At 40.1% G+C, this 16,521-nt stretch overlaps 1 protein-coding gene across 7 annotated transcripts in view; it reads left to right on the top strand.

The window, feature by feature from the left end:
• The window catches only part of LOC143399805 (protocadherin gamma-C3), a 94,631-nt gene that overhangs the window by 19,536 nt on the left and 58,574 nt on the right, over nt 1–16,521 (top strand). The window contains exon 1 of one of the 7 annotated variants that reach the window (XM_076856828.2): nt 3,188–3,334. The exons of 5 other annotated variants lie outside the window; for them this stretch is intronic. In XM_076856828.2, the coding sequence (XP_076712943.1) occupies nt 3,224–3,334 (111 nt within the window). In that variant the 5' untranslated portion in view covers nt 3,188–3,223. Of the gene's footprint in view, nt 1–3,187; nt 3,335–5,417; nt 7,950–16,521 lie in introns of those variants that run through there. One more of the 7 variants, XM_077109470.1, reaches the window with a different exon arrangement.

Genomic DNA, 16,521 nt, shown 5'->3' with positions numbered 1-16,521 from the left:
TATATAATTATACTCAATTACTGTTTGAGAAACAACTTTTATTGACACTTTGATAGTTATTTAACAATATATATGTTATCTAAAGCAATGCCTAGAAAAACCAAGTATGAAAATGGAGACTTAGGGTATCTGATCACAGGAATCATTCTCATCATCAGTTAAATTCAGTATTCTCACATAATTTCTAGATATTTGTGCATTAATGTTCCCTTTCAAGTTTATGTTATACATTTAGGAGTTGGCCTTAATATAATTAACTGTTAGTTGAGTACCTAGTGTTTGGGGAAGGAATCAATTGTAGAATGGGAATTCTTCTGACAGATGCCTAAATTAGTCTTGAAGTCAAGAAAAATGCTGGAGTGTTGTGAGTATTTCAGTCGTTTGTTCATTTGGAGAAAAGATTTTTGCCTCGTTTTCTTCTAACATGTGCATTTCCTCTGATTAGAAAAAAGACCAACTGTTAACCTCTTATTACTATATGAGCCTCTATCTCTACTATATAAGCCCATCTCCAAGAAACCTTCTTTGATAATAAACACTGGAAAATAAACACATTCAAAATTCACCAAGTTCCCTATATATCAATCTAATTTATCTGTTGGAATACCAAATCCCATTAAATTTGCAAAGGCTTCTGACTGCTGTTTTCTAAATAGACTCTGAGTGTCGCTGTTGGCCAATTTGCTGCAAGAGCTGGATCCTGATCTGCACCCAGAGTGGTATTCTGCGTAGTCACAGAAGCGAGGGTGAAAGGAGAGTGGCCGGGACTTGTGTTTTCTTTTAGGCAAGAATCCGTTGAGATTGGGATACACTCAAAGTAGAAGCATTGGGTTTTCTCTGCAGTGGAAATAAATATTTTAAAAGCAATTTGTGAAGCATTTTATCTTAACATCGAGGCTGCAACAACACAAAAAGAATGGAATATAGGGCGAAGAAAAGGAGCAGGACCCTCTATCGGCAAGTACTCTTTCCTTTCCTGTTGCCTTTGTTCTGCGCAGCTCTTGGGAAGCAAATCCACTATTCTATTCCGGAAGAAATGGCCAGGGGCTCGGTGGTGGGGAACCTTGCTGAGGACCTGGGGCTAAATGTTCAGGATTTACTGACCCGCAACCTTAGAATTGGTGCAGAGAAAAAATACTTTACTATAAACACTGAGAATGGGAATATACTTGTGAGTGAAAGAATAGATCGGGAGTTGCTCTGCTCCCAGAATTCCCTGTGTGTCGTGCCCTTAGAGATTGTAGCAGAAAATCCTCTAAATGTTTTTCACATAAACGTGATGATAGAGGATATAAATGATAATCCACCCAACTTCCCCCAGAGCAGCATTGTTCTACAAATCAATGAACTTGCAATTCTGGGGACTCGGTTTGGCCTGGAATCTGCTATAGATGCAGATGTAGGACCTCACTCTCTTCAGGATTACCAGCTCAGCTCTAACGAACATTTCTCTTTGATGGTGAAGGGCAAGTTGGAAGACAAAATTGCCCCTGAATTAGTGTTGGAAAAGCCCCTGGATCGGGAACAACAGAGCTCCCATCTCCTGGTCCTGACAGCAGTGGATGGGGGAGACCCAGTCCTGACTGGCACAACTCAAATTCAAATCAAGGTCATTGATGCCAATGATAACCCACCAGTGTTCAGCCAGGATATGTACAAAGTCAGCCTTAGAGAGAACATGCCCCCAGGCACCTCTGTGCTGAAGGTGACAGCCACCGACCAAGATGAGGGCATCAATGCAGAGATCACCTACTCCTTCAAATCGCTAGGACATGATATTGGAAATAAGTTTATGCTAGACCATCAAAATGGAGAAATTATATCCAAAGACCCTACAGACTTTGAAATCAGTAGCCATTATACCATAAGCATAGAAGCCAAGGACGGTGGAGGCATGGCCACAGAATGTAAAATTATACTAGAAATTCTAGATGAGAATGACAATGCTCCAGATGTGGTTTTTACGTCAGTGTCCAGTTCCATAACCGAGGACACAAAGCCAGGCACCGTGATTGCTCTGTTCAAAACACATGACAAAGATTCAGGAGAAAATGGGGAAGTCACATGCCTCATAAAAGAAACACTTCCTTTTAGAATTGAATCTTCCGCCAATAATTACTACAAACTTGTAACAGATGGGACCCTGGACCGGGAGAAGACCCCAGAGTACAATGTCACCATCACTGCTACCGACAAGGGCAAACCGCCCCTTTCCTCCAGCACAAGCATCACCCTACACATTGGCGACGTCAACGACAATGCTCCAGTTTTTCAGCAGGCCTCCTACATGGTGCACGTGGCTGAAAACAACCCTCCAGGATCTTCCATCGCTCAAGTCAGTGCCTCCGACCCAGATTTGGGGTCCAACGGCCAAGTCTCCTACTCCATCACGGCCAGCGACCTGGAGCCTCGGGCATTGTTATCCTACGTGTCTGTGAGCAAACAGAGCGGCGTGGTATTCGCGCAGCGAGCCTTCGACCACGAGCAGCTGCGTTCCTTTGAACTGACACTTCAGGCTCGTGACCACGGCTCGCCCGCGCTCAGCGCCAACGTGAGCCTGCGCGTGTTGGTAGGCGACCTCAACGACAACGCGCCGCGGGTGCTCTACCCCGCGCTCGCTCCCGACGGCTCTGCGCTCTTCGACACTGTGCCGCGTGCCGCGGAGCCCGGCTACCTGGTCACCAAGGTGGTGGCGGTGGACGCTGACTCGGGACACAATGCCTGGTTGTCCTACCACGTGCTGCAGGCCAGCGACCCCGGACTCTTCAGCCTGGGGCTGCGCACTGGCGAGGTGCGCACTGCTCGCGCCTTGAGCGACAAGGACGCGGCCCGCCAGCGCCTGCTGGTCGCTGTGCGTGATGGTGGACAGCCACCTCTTTCGGCAACAGCCACTCTGCTCCTGGTCTTTGCTGACAACCTGCAGGAGGCACTGCCAGACCTCAGTGACCGCCCTGTGCCCTCAGACCCCCAAGACGAGCTGCAGTTTTACCTGGTGGTGGCCTTGGGCTTGATCTCAGTGCTCTTCCTCCTGGCAGTGATTCTGGCTATTGCCGTGCGCCTGGGTCACTCCTCCAGTTCTGCTTCCTGGGGTTGCTTTCACTATGATTTCTGTTCTCAGGCTAGGCCAAGCGTTTCTCTCAACTACAATGAGGGAACTTGGCCTTATTCATACAATATGTACCTTGCTTCGGATTCCTGCAAAACAGAGTTTAATTTTCTCACTATGACGCCAGAAATGTTCCCCCAACAAGATCTTTCTAATGAAGCTTCTTTGGCAGTAAGTGTCACTGTGGAGAATAACAAGATAAATTTTGACTCTGTTGCTTCTACTCACGTGAGTTTCAATGAGTCCTTTATTTGTATGTGGTTTGGTTTAATTTTCAAATCAATATTTTGGCAAGAAAATCTTAAGCAGGTAATTGCTTCAAGTTTGTTTGCTCACTCTCAATATTGTAGATTACTTTACCTTCCAGCATTTTGGAATATTTTATTCACACACACCAAAAATAACCAAAACAAAACAAACTCTGTAAGAAGTAAGCATTATGATGCTACTGCCATCTAAATATTTTAAATTGAACTATAATTATTGTTCTTTCCTGTTTTTGTTTGTTTGGTACTGGTAATTTAACCCAGGATGCTTTACAACTGGGCTACATCCTTGGCCCTTTTTAAAATTTTGAGACAGGGTCTCCCTAAATTGCTTAGGATTTAGCTAAGTTGCTGAGCTTTGCCACAAAAATGCCATTTTCCTCCTTCAGCCTCCAAAGTCACTGAAATTATAGGCATGTGCCACTGTAGGTGTTTCTTGAGCGATCAATATCTTGAGGATATAAGGCTTTTTCTTTATTAACTATAAATTGAGAGGAAACACATAAGTTTTTTTTTACAGAAATAAAGACAGTAATAATTGATAGTAATATTCAGATATATCAAAATATTATTTGATAATAATATTCATATATATATATATATATATATATATATATATAAAATACACATATTTACTAGGGGCTCTTGGAATTTCACTAAGTAGCAGTTTTATGTCTGATCTTCCTTTACAGGTAACTCTAAATTCCCTCCCAACATTTACTTATTTAAAATTTCTGAGGATTGAACCTAGGGCCTCACACATGTACCACTGAGCTACATCCCCAGCCCTCCAATTTTTAAGATATTATTTTGTGACTACCAAGGACTGAATTGTAGTTCAGTTGTAGAGTGCCTGAGGCCCAGGGTTCAATCCTAGTGCCTTTCCAAAAGCACTTATCCTCAGAATGTAAATATTTACATTCATGAAAGCATAGTTGGCAGTTATTTCTTAGGAGGATTTTTTTTCCTGTATTTTGATGTGTTTTCAAATGTAATACTGGTAATTCTCAATAACTGGAAGTTTAGTTACCCAGTAAAAGGTAAGTTTATAACATTCTTTGGATTACTAATTTTCTTTTAATAAGATTTTCTGAACCCAAAACATTCTTTTGAAATATAATGTATTATTTTAAAAATTGTATTAGTTATCGATGAACCTTTATTTATTTATTTGTTTATATGTGATGCTGGGAATCAAACCCAGTGCCTCACACATGGTAGGCAAGAGCTCTACCACTGAGCGACAACCCCAGCCCCTATAATGTATTTTTAGAATTGTAGAGTATTACCTTTATTTCCAGTTAATGCAAGTTGAAACACTTCCATTTAATTCTGAAAGGGTTGATACAGGTTCACCTGACTTCTTCCAGGTATGATTCTGATAATGTGTTCAATTTCTCACTATTAATTTTCCCTATAATCACGAAAATTTGATTTTAAGTGTTATATGCCAAACTGTTAAAGTAGTGCTTCCATTTAGGCACACGAAAAAAATCTACTGAAAAAAAAATGCCCCACATTATAGCTGAATCTGAAAGTTTAAATTATTTTATTACAAAAACTATCAAAACAGGAAGTTCCTAGGGAGCCTCCTCCCATAATAGGTGTGTTGAGGAGTGTGGATCTCAAAGCAAGTGCACTAAAATCAGGAGATTAAAAGTACTTTTATGGAAACTTCAAAGTCTCTTAAAAGTGATTGGAAAAAAATGGAAAACAGCTACAGAAAACAATCTTAAAGTGGTTCTATATGGAAAATGTTAAGGAAATTAAAATAACCTCGCTGAAGTTTCTACTTAAAGAAATACTATTGGTTTAGTAGGCTCCATTCCTATCCTTATTGACGAACAGTAGGTGGAGCTATTTGAGGTATAAAAATGAAAAATCCTTTCCCAGGAATTCAAGATTGTGCAGTAATTGGTTAGGACTCTGAGCGCCGCTGTTCACCAATCAGGGAGAGAAAAGCAGAGATCCTGTTCGCCTTGCATGCGCCAAAAACACAAGCACAGATAGATTGAAACAGACCATCTTTGTGAAGAAACTGAACGGAGGAGCTCGCACCACCCGCTCGCCTCAACTATCCGGGGACAGGGGAGCTGATCCTGACTTCCGTGTCAAGGGTAGAATTAGAAATAATCCTAGAGGAAAGTGACACAATGATTTCTGCAAGACTTCACCGAGATGGCAAGGGGCTGGTCCTGCTGGGAGTTCTTCTAGGGATCCTTTGGGAAGCCGGATGCACCCTGATACGCTATTCAATTCCTGAGGAGCTGGAGAAAGGCTCTAAGGTGGGCGACATCTCCAAGGACCTGGGACTGGAGCCCCGGGAGCTAGCAGAGGGAGGAATCCGCATCGTCTCTGGAGGTAGCACTCAACTTTTCGCTCTGAACTCGCGAAGCGGCAGCTTGGTCACGGCAGGCAGGATAGACCGAGAAGAACTCTGTATGGGAGCCATCAAATGTCAATTAAATCTAGAGATTCTCATAGAGAATAAAGTGAAAATATACGGGGTGGAAGTAGAAGTAAGGGACATTAATGATAACGCTCCCTACTTCCGTGAAAGTGAACTAGAAATAAAAATGAGTGAAAACGCAGCCACTGGAATGCGTTTCCCCCTTCCGCACGCTTGGGATCCAGATGTCGGGAAGAACTCTCTGCAGAGCTACAAGCTCAGCCCGAATCCTCACTTCTCCCTGGAGGTGCAAAACGGAGCAGACGGTAACAAGTATCCGGAACTGGTGCTGGAACACGCCCTAGATCGCGAAGAAAAGGCCGCACACCACCTGGTCCTCACGGCTTTGGACGGGGGCGATCCGGTCCGCACCAGCACCGCGCACATCCTCGTGATAGTTCTTGATGTGAACGACAATGCACCAGAGTTTGCTCAGTCCGAGTATCACTTGAGTGTTCCGGAGAATGTGGCCGTGGGCACTCAGCTGCTTCTAGTAAATGCCACTGACCGGGACGAAGGAGCCAATGGGAAAGTGATGTATTCCTTCCGGTACGTGGACGATAAGGCGTCCCAAGTTTTCAAACTAGATAGTAATTTAGGGACCATATCAACAATAGGGGAGTTGAACTATGAGGAATCAGGTGTCTACGAGATGGAAGTGCAAGCAATGGATAATGCAGGATATTCAGCACGAACCAAGGTCCTGATCACAGTTCTGGACGTAAATGACAACGCCCCTGAAATAATCGTCACCTCTCTCACCAACTCAATTCCGGAAAACTCTCCCAGAGGGACATTAATTGCCCTTCTAAAAGTAAATGACCAAGACTCTGGGGAAAATGGACAAGTAGTCTGTTTTACCCAAGGGAATTTGCCCTTTAAATTAGAAAAATCTTACGGAAATTATTATAGTTTGGTCACAGACACAGTTTTAGACCGGGAACAGATTGATAGCTACAACATCACGGTGACTGCCACTGACAGGGGAACTCTGCCCCTATCAACTAAAACTCATATCTCCTTGAAGGTAACAGATACAAACGATAACTCGCCAGTCTTCCTTCAGGCCTCCTACTCTGCCTATCTCCCGGAGAATAACCCTAGAGGCGCCTCCATCATCTCCGTGACTGCACACGACCCCGACTGTGATGAGAACGCCCAGGTCACTTATTCCTTGGCTGAGGACAACCTCCAAGGGGCACCCGTGTCCTCCTATGTCTCCATTAACTCAGACACCGGCGTTCTGTACGCATTGCACTCCTTCGACTATGAGCAATTCCAAGAACTACAGCTGCAAGTAATGGCACGTGACAGTGGGAAACCTCCACTCAGCAGCAACGTGTCTTTGAGCCTCTTCATTCTGGACCAGAATGACAACACTCCTGAGATCCTGTATCCTGCCCTCCCCACTGATGGCTCCACTGGGGTAGAGCTGGCACCCCGATCTGCAGAGCCCGGATACCTAGTGACTAAGGTAGTAGCAGTGGACAAGGACTCAGGCCAGAATGCTTGGCTGTCTTACCACCTGCTGAAGGCCAGCGAGCCAGGGCTTTTCTCCGTTGGGCTACACACGGGTGAGGTGCGCACCACAAGGACCCTGTTGGATAGAGATGCCCTCAAGCAGAGCCTGGTGGTGGCTGTGCAGGACCACGGCCGGCCCCCTCTGTCGGCCACTGTCACGCTCACAGTTGTGGTGGCCGACAGCATCCCCGACGTCCTCGCAGATCTGGGCACCTTAGTGTCTCCTGCCAACTCTGAAACCTCAGGCCTCACACTTTACCTGGTGGTGGCGGTGGCTGCAGTGTCCTGTGTCTTCCTGGCCTTTGTTATTGTGTTGCTGGCGCTCAGGCTGAGGCGATGGCACTCCTTGCGCCAGCTCCAGGCTGCAGGAAATGGATTGGCTGGCGTACCCACCTCTCACTTTGTGGGCGTGGACGGGGTGCGCGCTTTTCTACAGACCTATTCGCATGAGGTCTCCCTCACTGCCGACTCTCGGAAAAGCCATTTGATCTTTCCCCAGCCCAACTATGCAGACACACTCATCAGTCAGGAGAGCTGTGAGAAAAGTGAGCCTCTTTTGCTGGCAGGTGATTTGGTCTTCTCTAAAGACAATCATGCATTAATTCAGGTGAGTCCATATCATAGATTCTCTGAGTTTGGATCAAAATACCTCTTAGTATAGCTGATTCATGTGTATTTAGAATTGATAAAACAGATGCCAGTAAATTTATATGCACTTTGCACACGCCCACAACCCAGTTGTTCTATTTCCTCATGCCTTGTTTATAAATATATATGTATGTGTGTATATGAATATATACAAACATATATAATATGTATTTAAACGTTTATATGAACAATATGACAATATTATTAATATACTATTATGTACTATATAAACAAATTATAAAGTACTTAGTTAATATTCTATATAGTTTTCTAGTTTATCAACTATAATACTCTTCCTGCTTATAATATTTTTCCTATTGGCTATGTAGCAGCTTTGTGTCAAACATTTAAAGTCAATTTATCGGTTAAGAACATAGATCCTTGCTGGGCTTGGTAGCACTTGTCTGTAAACCCATCTACTAGGGAGGCTGAGGCAGGAGGATCTTGAATTCAACAACAGCTTCTACAACATAGCTAGACCTTGTGTAAAATTTAAAAAGGGTTGGGAATGTATGTAGCTCAGTGGTAGAATTACCCCTACATTCAATCCCCAACACCAGAAAGAAAAGGTTTCGTATATGTATATATTTTTGTGGTGCTGGACCAGAGCATGCTAAGCTCCCTATCACCAAGCTATATCCCCAGCCCCAATAGAATAAAATATGTGTGTGTGTGTGTGTGTGTGTGTGTGTGTGTGTGTATTTTTAGTTGTGGATGGGCACAGTACATTTTTATGTGGTTTTGAGGATCAAACCCAGTGCCTCACACATGCCAGTCAAGAGCTCTACTACTGAGCCACAACCCCAGCCCTAGAATACCCTTTAACTAAACTTGAGATTGCTAACATTTATAAAGTACATTTAGTTTCTTTTAAAGGACATTAATTCAAGTTTTGCACAGTGGCAGTATCATAACAATGAGGTTTATCTGATGTGTGGTTATTGCTAGTTAATTAACATTAATTTCTGGTTATCAGAGATATATACATTTATACTTTCTTGGTGTCTTAAGTCATTTCATGTTTTTACTCATTAAATTTCCAAATATGGCAGGTTTATTTCTTATACATTGGAAGTTTTTTCAAATATACAATGTAATTTTCATGAGGAAGAACTGTGAAGATATTTTTAGCTCTATTATACATTTCAGTAATACTACATATATGTATTATACATAAAAATACTGTAATAAAGTCACATATTTCTTTTGCTCATTTTACCTGCACCAATCATATTAATGATGACTTTGTGAAGTATTCAGAATTAACAAAATGGCACAGTGATAACTTGAACTATCTTTGCCATCTACTCAGCTGAGAATTTCTTTGAAGAAATTTAGAAAAAAAAAATTTTTGGTCCCAGCTACTCGGGAGGCTGAGGCAGGAGAATCTCAATTTCCAAGCAAGCTGGAGAAACTTAGTTAAACCCTCTCTGAAAAATAAAAATTAAAAAAAGGTCTGGGGATGTGGGAGAGCACTTACCTAGCATATGCATGGCCCTGCATTTGATGTCCAGCACCACAAAAAATAATAAAATATTTTGTTAATAATAAATTATTAATAATAAAATAAGTATTTACTAATAAAATAATAATAAAAATAAATGTATTTGGGGCACATTTTTGGTATGATGGGAACTTTGCAGAAATCCCCTTTCTACATTAAAATTTCTATAACTTTTATAAACATGGAGAGTTTTCTTGAAAGTGCACAGATTCTGTTTCCTGAAAACCTTATGATTACTGTAGAATATTTAACAGAAATTGGAAACAAAGGTATATTACTCTTGAGAAAACAAGAAGGGTTCAATTCCAGTATACCCCCTACCCCCTGCTGCCTCTCCTCAAAACCAAACAACAACACACCAAAAAAAAAAAAAAAAAGAAAAGAAAAGAAAAGAAACAAGAGCTGGGGATATAAATATAGCTCAGTGGAAGAGTACCCAGGGTTTAATCCCCAGTACTGGGGAAACAAAAAGCAGTTTAACTGGAAAACAGAAGTTATTTAATTTTGGATGTACAAAACACAATCTTAATTTTAGATCATTTAGGATGGTTGTTGATAATTGATAACTAAAATGTTTGTTGATTGCTTTACAAGACTGGAGTAATGGGTTTGGATGTTTACATTTCTTCTGGTTCCAATAATGAAAGTATACCAAGGACTTTGCTTGTCTTTCTATGAGCTCTGGCAAGGGGTACACATTAGATTTAATAAGTTAATTGATGTGTTCGGCTATAACTTAAAAGTCTAGGCTCTGCAGGATATTGAAATGTAATCTGTCAGCAAACATTCTTCTACTGATTTCATCCTAAAAGAAATATTGAGGGCTGGGATTGTGGCTCAATGGTAGAGCGTTTGCCTAGCACGGGCGGGACCCAGGTTCCATCCTCAGCACCACATAAAAATAAAGGCATTGTGTTGTGTCCATCTACACCTAAAAAATAAATATTAAAAAAAGAAATATTGAATTAGCAACAGCCTAAGAACCTTGCTGAAATTATACACTTCATAGATCATTTTTCAATAATGTGGAAATCAAATGATATAGTGAGACAATTGTATGCAATTTTGTGAGTGTTAATATTGTTAAATTGTGTATAGTTTCTCAGTAATATGTAACAGTTTAACTGTGATCTGGAATTGGTGATTCTGGTGGGAAATCTACTTTTTCCTCATATAGTTGTGAAGAGATGTTGATCAAGCTTAAAGAGTCTGTATCTTAGGAAAGAGATTCTCTAGTGTTACACTTTGAGTTCATCTTTGGGAACTATACCTAATGGGGGACATGGCTTTACCATGGCATGCATTTAGAAACCATAATTGAAAATCCTTTAAATGTTTTTCATTTTAACGTAGAGAATCAGGATGTGAATGATAATGCCTTACAGTTTAGCAGGAATATTATTAAGTTAAATATACCCAACCATGAGCAAGATTTACTATATAATCTTTGGAAGACCCTAAGGTATCAAGCAATTCCTTTCAAAATTCCTACCTTAGCAGCAATTCTACATTTATCTTCAAAGTGAAAGAGACCAACAGTGGAAAGAAATATGTTGAACTTATCTTAGACAAGCCACTAAACCAGGAAAACCATAGTACCCATCTCTTAGTGCTAACAGCTTTAGATAGTGGGGACCTTCCATAAATGGCAACACTCAGATCCTGGTGGTCAATGCCAATGACAACCCCCTGTGTTCAACGAAGACATGTAATGGATGGTCCTTCAGAAGACATGTCCTTGGGCACCTCCATGCTGAGGGTAAGAAGCATCAACCAGGATGTGAGAACTAATACAGAGATCATTTAGGCCTTTGCAGCCCAGAGTACCAATTTCCAATTTGGCCTTGAAAACAAGAGTGGAGAAACAAAAAATTTAAGTACATTGGACTTTGGAGAGATTAAAAAATATTCTTCAGTTTTGGAGGCAAGGAGAGAAGACTGGTGGCTCAATCAATGTACTATTGAGACAGAAATTCTAGAAGATAATGACAGTATCCCAGAGGTGACTTTTACTTCTACTTCCACAATGCTTCCAGAAGATTCTGCATCCCAGACAGTAATCTCTCTGTTTAAAACACAAAATCCAGATTTGGGAGAAAATAGGGTGGACATATGTCTGATACAAGAAAATAAATTCACCATTCAGAATTTAATCTTCCTCCAAGATGTAACAGATGAGACCCTCGATCAGGATCAGACTCCACAGTACAATGTCACCCACAACCACTGACAAGAGCAAGCTGCCCCTTTCTTCCAGCACAGGCATTGCCCTATACATCATCAACAAGAGGGCCACTGTATCCAGCTAAGCCCCGAATATTTTCCAACTATAAGCCCTGTATATTTTACATATTTTATATATATTTTATATATAAGCCCCGTATATTTTACACTTGGCTGAGCACAACTCTCCTCAGAGCTTCCATCGCTCAAATCAGTGCCTCTGATCCTGACTCGGGCACCAAAGGCCATGTTTCCAATTCCTCCCTGGCTAATGACCTAGCACCTTGGGCACTATGGGCCTATATGTCTGTGAGCCAACAGAGTGGGGTGGTGTTTATGCAGCTAGCCTTCAACCACAAGCAGTTATGCTCTTTTGAGCTGACCTGTAAGTTAAGACCAAGGCTCGCTGGCGCTGAACTTGCATCTGTTAGTAGGCAACTACTGCCACAAAGCTCCACTGGTGCTGTACCCTACACTGGCACCCGACAGCTCAGTGCTCTTTGACACTGTGCCTCAAGCTGTGGAGCCCGGCTACCTGGTCTCCAAGCCTGGGATTCAGAGCCGGCAGGTTGATCATGATGCCACTGTCTATAGATCTAGTCACCATCTAGACAGTGGACATCCAGTGCCCTCTTGACACCAATCTCACTAACAGCCTGCAGGAAGCATTGCCACACCTCAACAATCTTCCTGCTGAGTTACACTCTGACTCCAAAATTAATTATTTTTTTCTAGTGATTACCTTAGCTTTACTTTCTTTTTCTTTTTTTAATTCTTCCTCAGGGGCATTATTTGTGTTTTTTTTGAAGTGTTGAAGACCCCAAAATGGTCCTGTCTTGGATTCCTTCCCTACAGAACTTAGGGGACTGTAGCTTTATTATTCCATATTCCTGCCAGGTGTGTTCTTCTCCTACTATTCCAGAGATAGTATTTCCTTTCTGGAAGCTCTGATCCTCATGACTCAATAGCAACCTCACTGCAGGAAACCTTTGAGGGAAGGGGATGATTTTGATTGGGCCAGAATCCACCCTTCAATGTGCAGAATTCTTGATGAAATAAGTTCAGTCACAGGTAGGTTTTCCTCCACCATGAAATCTTTTCAGCTAACACAGGAAAGAACATTTCTATCAGCAAAACAAAAAGCCCCCAAATGAGAAATATTTGGCATAATTGAGCTTTAGGGACAATGGTATGGATGACAGGAATGTCAGATGGGCTACAGAATTGTGGGCCTTGTAAGTAGGTAACATGTTGTGATTAAATATTTTATATTTGTTTGATTATAATTTCACCTTCATATTCAAATTGTGTTTATACAAAAATAGGAGGCAGGAGGCAAATCTTACTCAGAATCATTGTTTATCACTTCTTATCCAACACATGAATTTTTCATTTTCTATTTGAGAAAATTCCTCTCATGACGAAAAGACATTTTGACTAATAATGTTAGCTAATTATTTTAATAAATCTAAGAAAAACACTCACGGAAGTTGCTAGATCCAATTTAAAGGTATTGTTCCACAGAAGAACTTCTTGTGACTGAGTGTCCCAGGCTTCTTTTCATGCTGAATCTTGCTTTTCAAAATAAATTATAAATGTTATTAGAAACTGGACAGAATTTTTTTCTCCCTGCTACATCTATTCCATCATTCCCTGCAATACAAAGGGATTCTCTCCCTATGAGGCTTGGGAAATTAGGCCAATTTAAATGGTTTAAGTGAGCTTGGGCTAGCACAGAATGCTGGACATGGACTGGTCCTAGTAATCAGGTGATTGTATGAGTTTTCTGGATAACATTGACCTAAACTGGCAATTTTACAAAATCCTCCAAAATTATAGAATAACACCTGCAAATAAAATTCCCCATTATATAAGCACTTAATTGTTGGTGCATTGAAAGCTTGCAATATAAATTATAACAGGAAGAAAAAAAAGGAAAATAAAATAGTCATATTTGGAAAGCCAAATTGGATATAGTAGGTAACATGAAATGTTGTGAAAGGAGTTGAAATGAGTGAAAGGAGAAATAGTGGTACGTAGGAAGATGCTTATGACTGGTTACTCACAGTAGGTTTCTTTATTGTCTTGGATTTTGTGAGCTTTGTTGATTTTATTATAAAATGATGCCTGGGTTTTGGTCTCTAAAAGGAATTTAGCAAATTACATGATTTTATATCTTCAGCCTGAATCTAGGTGCTTACCCAAAGGGTCTGCTAAACCTTTAAAAGCAAGAAAAGTCAACATGCATCTCAACAAATATGTGTCACTTGCATTCACTGTATTTAGCTTGTGTATTACCTGTTGTAGCAGTATATTAAGAGAGATAGTGACTATCTGGTGAGCAAAGGGCATTTATTTAACAGCTGTTGACTCTTCCTTTCTGTTTACCTTATTTAAAATGAATTTTCCTTGTAGTATAAAGTAGCAATTTGGTGAGGTGGTGATTGAGGATCTTTTCCATATTTTTCAGTGGTATTTATTGAGAATATTTTCCTTTTCTATCAATTGCTTTGGAAGTCTTGTTGAAAATTATTTCATCAATATATTTACACATATTATCTGTTTTTCTATTATTTTTCAAATACTATACTTTCTTAATTATTGTAGCTTTATAGTAGCTTTTGAAAAATCAAGTAGGCAAGTCCTCCAACAATTTTATCTTTGTCAACATTGTTTTTGACCATTCTTGGTCCTTTGTCTTTCAAATTAAAATCATTTTGTCAGTTTCTAGGAGAATAAACTTGGCAGCATTTTTGAATGGGGTTGCATTGAATCTATGTCTCTTATTTGGGAAGCAGGGGATCATAATAAATAATATTGAGATTTCCCAATCCATGAACATGGTATATTTTTCCATTTAATTGCAAGTTTTAAAATTTCTCTCAGCTATGGTTTTAGCTTTTAGTGCAGAGGACTTTTTAAAAATATTTTTTAACCAATGCATAAAATTGTTTATATTAATATGGTGCTATGTGTTTTTAGATACATAAATTGTGCAATATTTAAATCAGGTTAGAGATACGTGTCCTTCAAATATTTATCATTTATAGCAAAAACTTTCAAAATCATTTCTTCTAGATTTTAGAAATGTATTGTACATTGCTGTTATCTATATTCACCCAACTATGTAATAGTACAACAGAATTTCTTGCTCCTGTCTAACTGTAACTTAGTACCCATTGATCAATCTTTCCCTACCCCACACTCATTCTTTCCAGCTTCTGGTAACCATCATTCTAGTCTCAACTCCTATGAGTTGACCAACTTTTTTAGATTCCAGATACAAGTTAGAATATGTAGTTCTTGTCCTTCTGTGCCTAGCTTATTTCACTTAACATAATTATTTCCAGTTCCATCTATCTTGTCACAGGTGACAGGATTTCATCTGTTCTATCACTGAATAGTACTTCATTGTGTGTGTGTGTGTGTGTGTGTGTGTTACATTTTCTTTATCCATTCATTAGTGAATGGACACTTAGATTGCTTCCATTTCTTGAATATAGTGAAAGTTGAAAAAGGGTCTTACATGTCTTTTATTAAATTACCCCTATATCTTTGATGTTTTAATGTTACTATAAATATTATTGTTTTATATATTATTTTTCATTGCTAGTTTACAGAAAAAATTTTTTTGTATATTCCAAGTTTTCAAAAATGAGAGGTGCAGAGTGCTCTATTCCCACACTACTACAATCCACAAGAAATTAATTAAAAATAACTATGGGTAAATGTCAGAAAGATCAGTACAGTAAATAATAATAATAATAATAATAATAATAATAATAGTATGAGAGTGGTATAGCCTAACCCACCTCTGTAAGTTTAGGCTTCCAACTTCTGCAGTCGATAGGTTGGGAAAGCCACCCAGAAGCAGTAAACATTGAGGACTGACCAAGTCTGATAGTGGGTGGTTCATTCATTCACTTATATAACAAACATTTACTGACTGACTGTCACCTGGAAGGCACTGTTTTAGATGACAAGGATACAGCAGTGAACAGGCAGACATTGGGCCCCATTATAATATATGGTCTTTGAAGGCCTGATAACTGTTATCAAGGGGAAATACAATAGCACTAAGAGAGCTTATAATGAGCCTAGTCTGGTGGTCAGGGGAGGCTTCTTTCAGTAATAATCTGAAGGTTGAGTAGAAGTTAGCCAGTAGATAAGAAGGAGAATTAAAGAAAAGAAATTGTCAGGTGGAGGGAATAGCATGTATCAAGGTCCTAAAAACAGAAAAAGTATGACTCAAGTATTTAAAAAGGGGTAAGGATTACGGCTGGAAATGGAAAATATATAGATGAGACTAGCAAGGTAGACAGAACCTTGCAAACCACATTAAAGATCTGAATTTTATCCTAAATACCATTATATTTAGGAGTTGTTTTGTTGTTTTGTTTTGATTTAGTTTTGGTTTTGATTTTGAATTTGGTTTTTGTGCCAGGGATTGAACCCAGAGGTGCTTTACTTCTTAGCCACATTCTCAGCCCCAACACCTGCCCTTTACATTTTTTATTTTGAGGCAGAGTTTTGCTAAGTTGCTTATGGCCTCACTAAATTGCTGAGGCTGGCCTCAAACTTGTGATCCTTCTGCCTCAGCCTTCCAACCCTCTGGGATTACAGGCGTGCACCACCCTGCCCAGATCTCAAGAGGTTTTAAAGGAGTCAATAACGGAATATGGTTTGAATTTTAAAGATGACTCCAGCTGCTTTATGGAAAAATGATTTATGAGGGTTACCAATTGAAATAGGATGACTTAACCAGAGACTATGACAATGTCACTGCCAAGAAATAGTGCTGACT

Source organism: Callospermophilus lateralis, chromosome 5, assembly GCF_048772815.1.
Source record: "Callospermophilus lateralis isolate mCalLat2 chromosome 5, mCalLat2.hap1, whole genome shotgun sequence".
Classification (NCBI taxonomy): domain Eukaryota; kingdom Metazoa; phylum Chordata; class Mammalia; order Rodentia; family Sciuridae; genus Callospermophilus; species Callospermophilus lateralis.
Note: the sequence above shows the minus strand (reverse complement) of the source record. Positions and strands in the feature narration are given on the sequence as shown.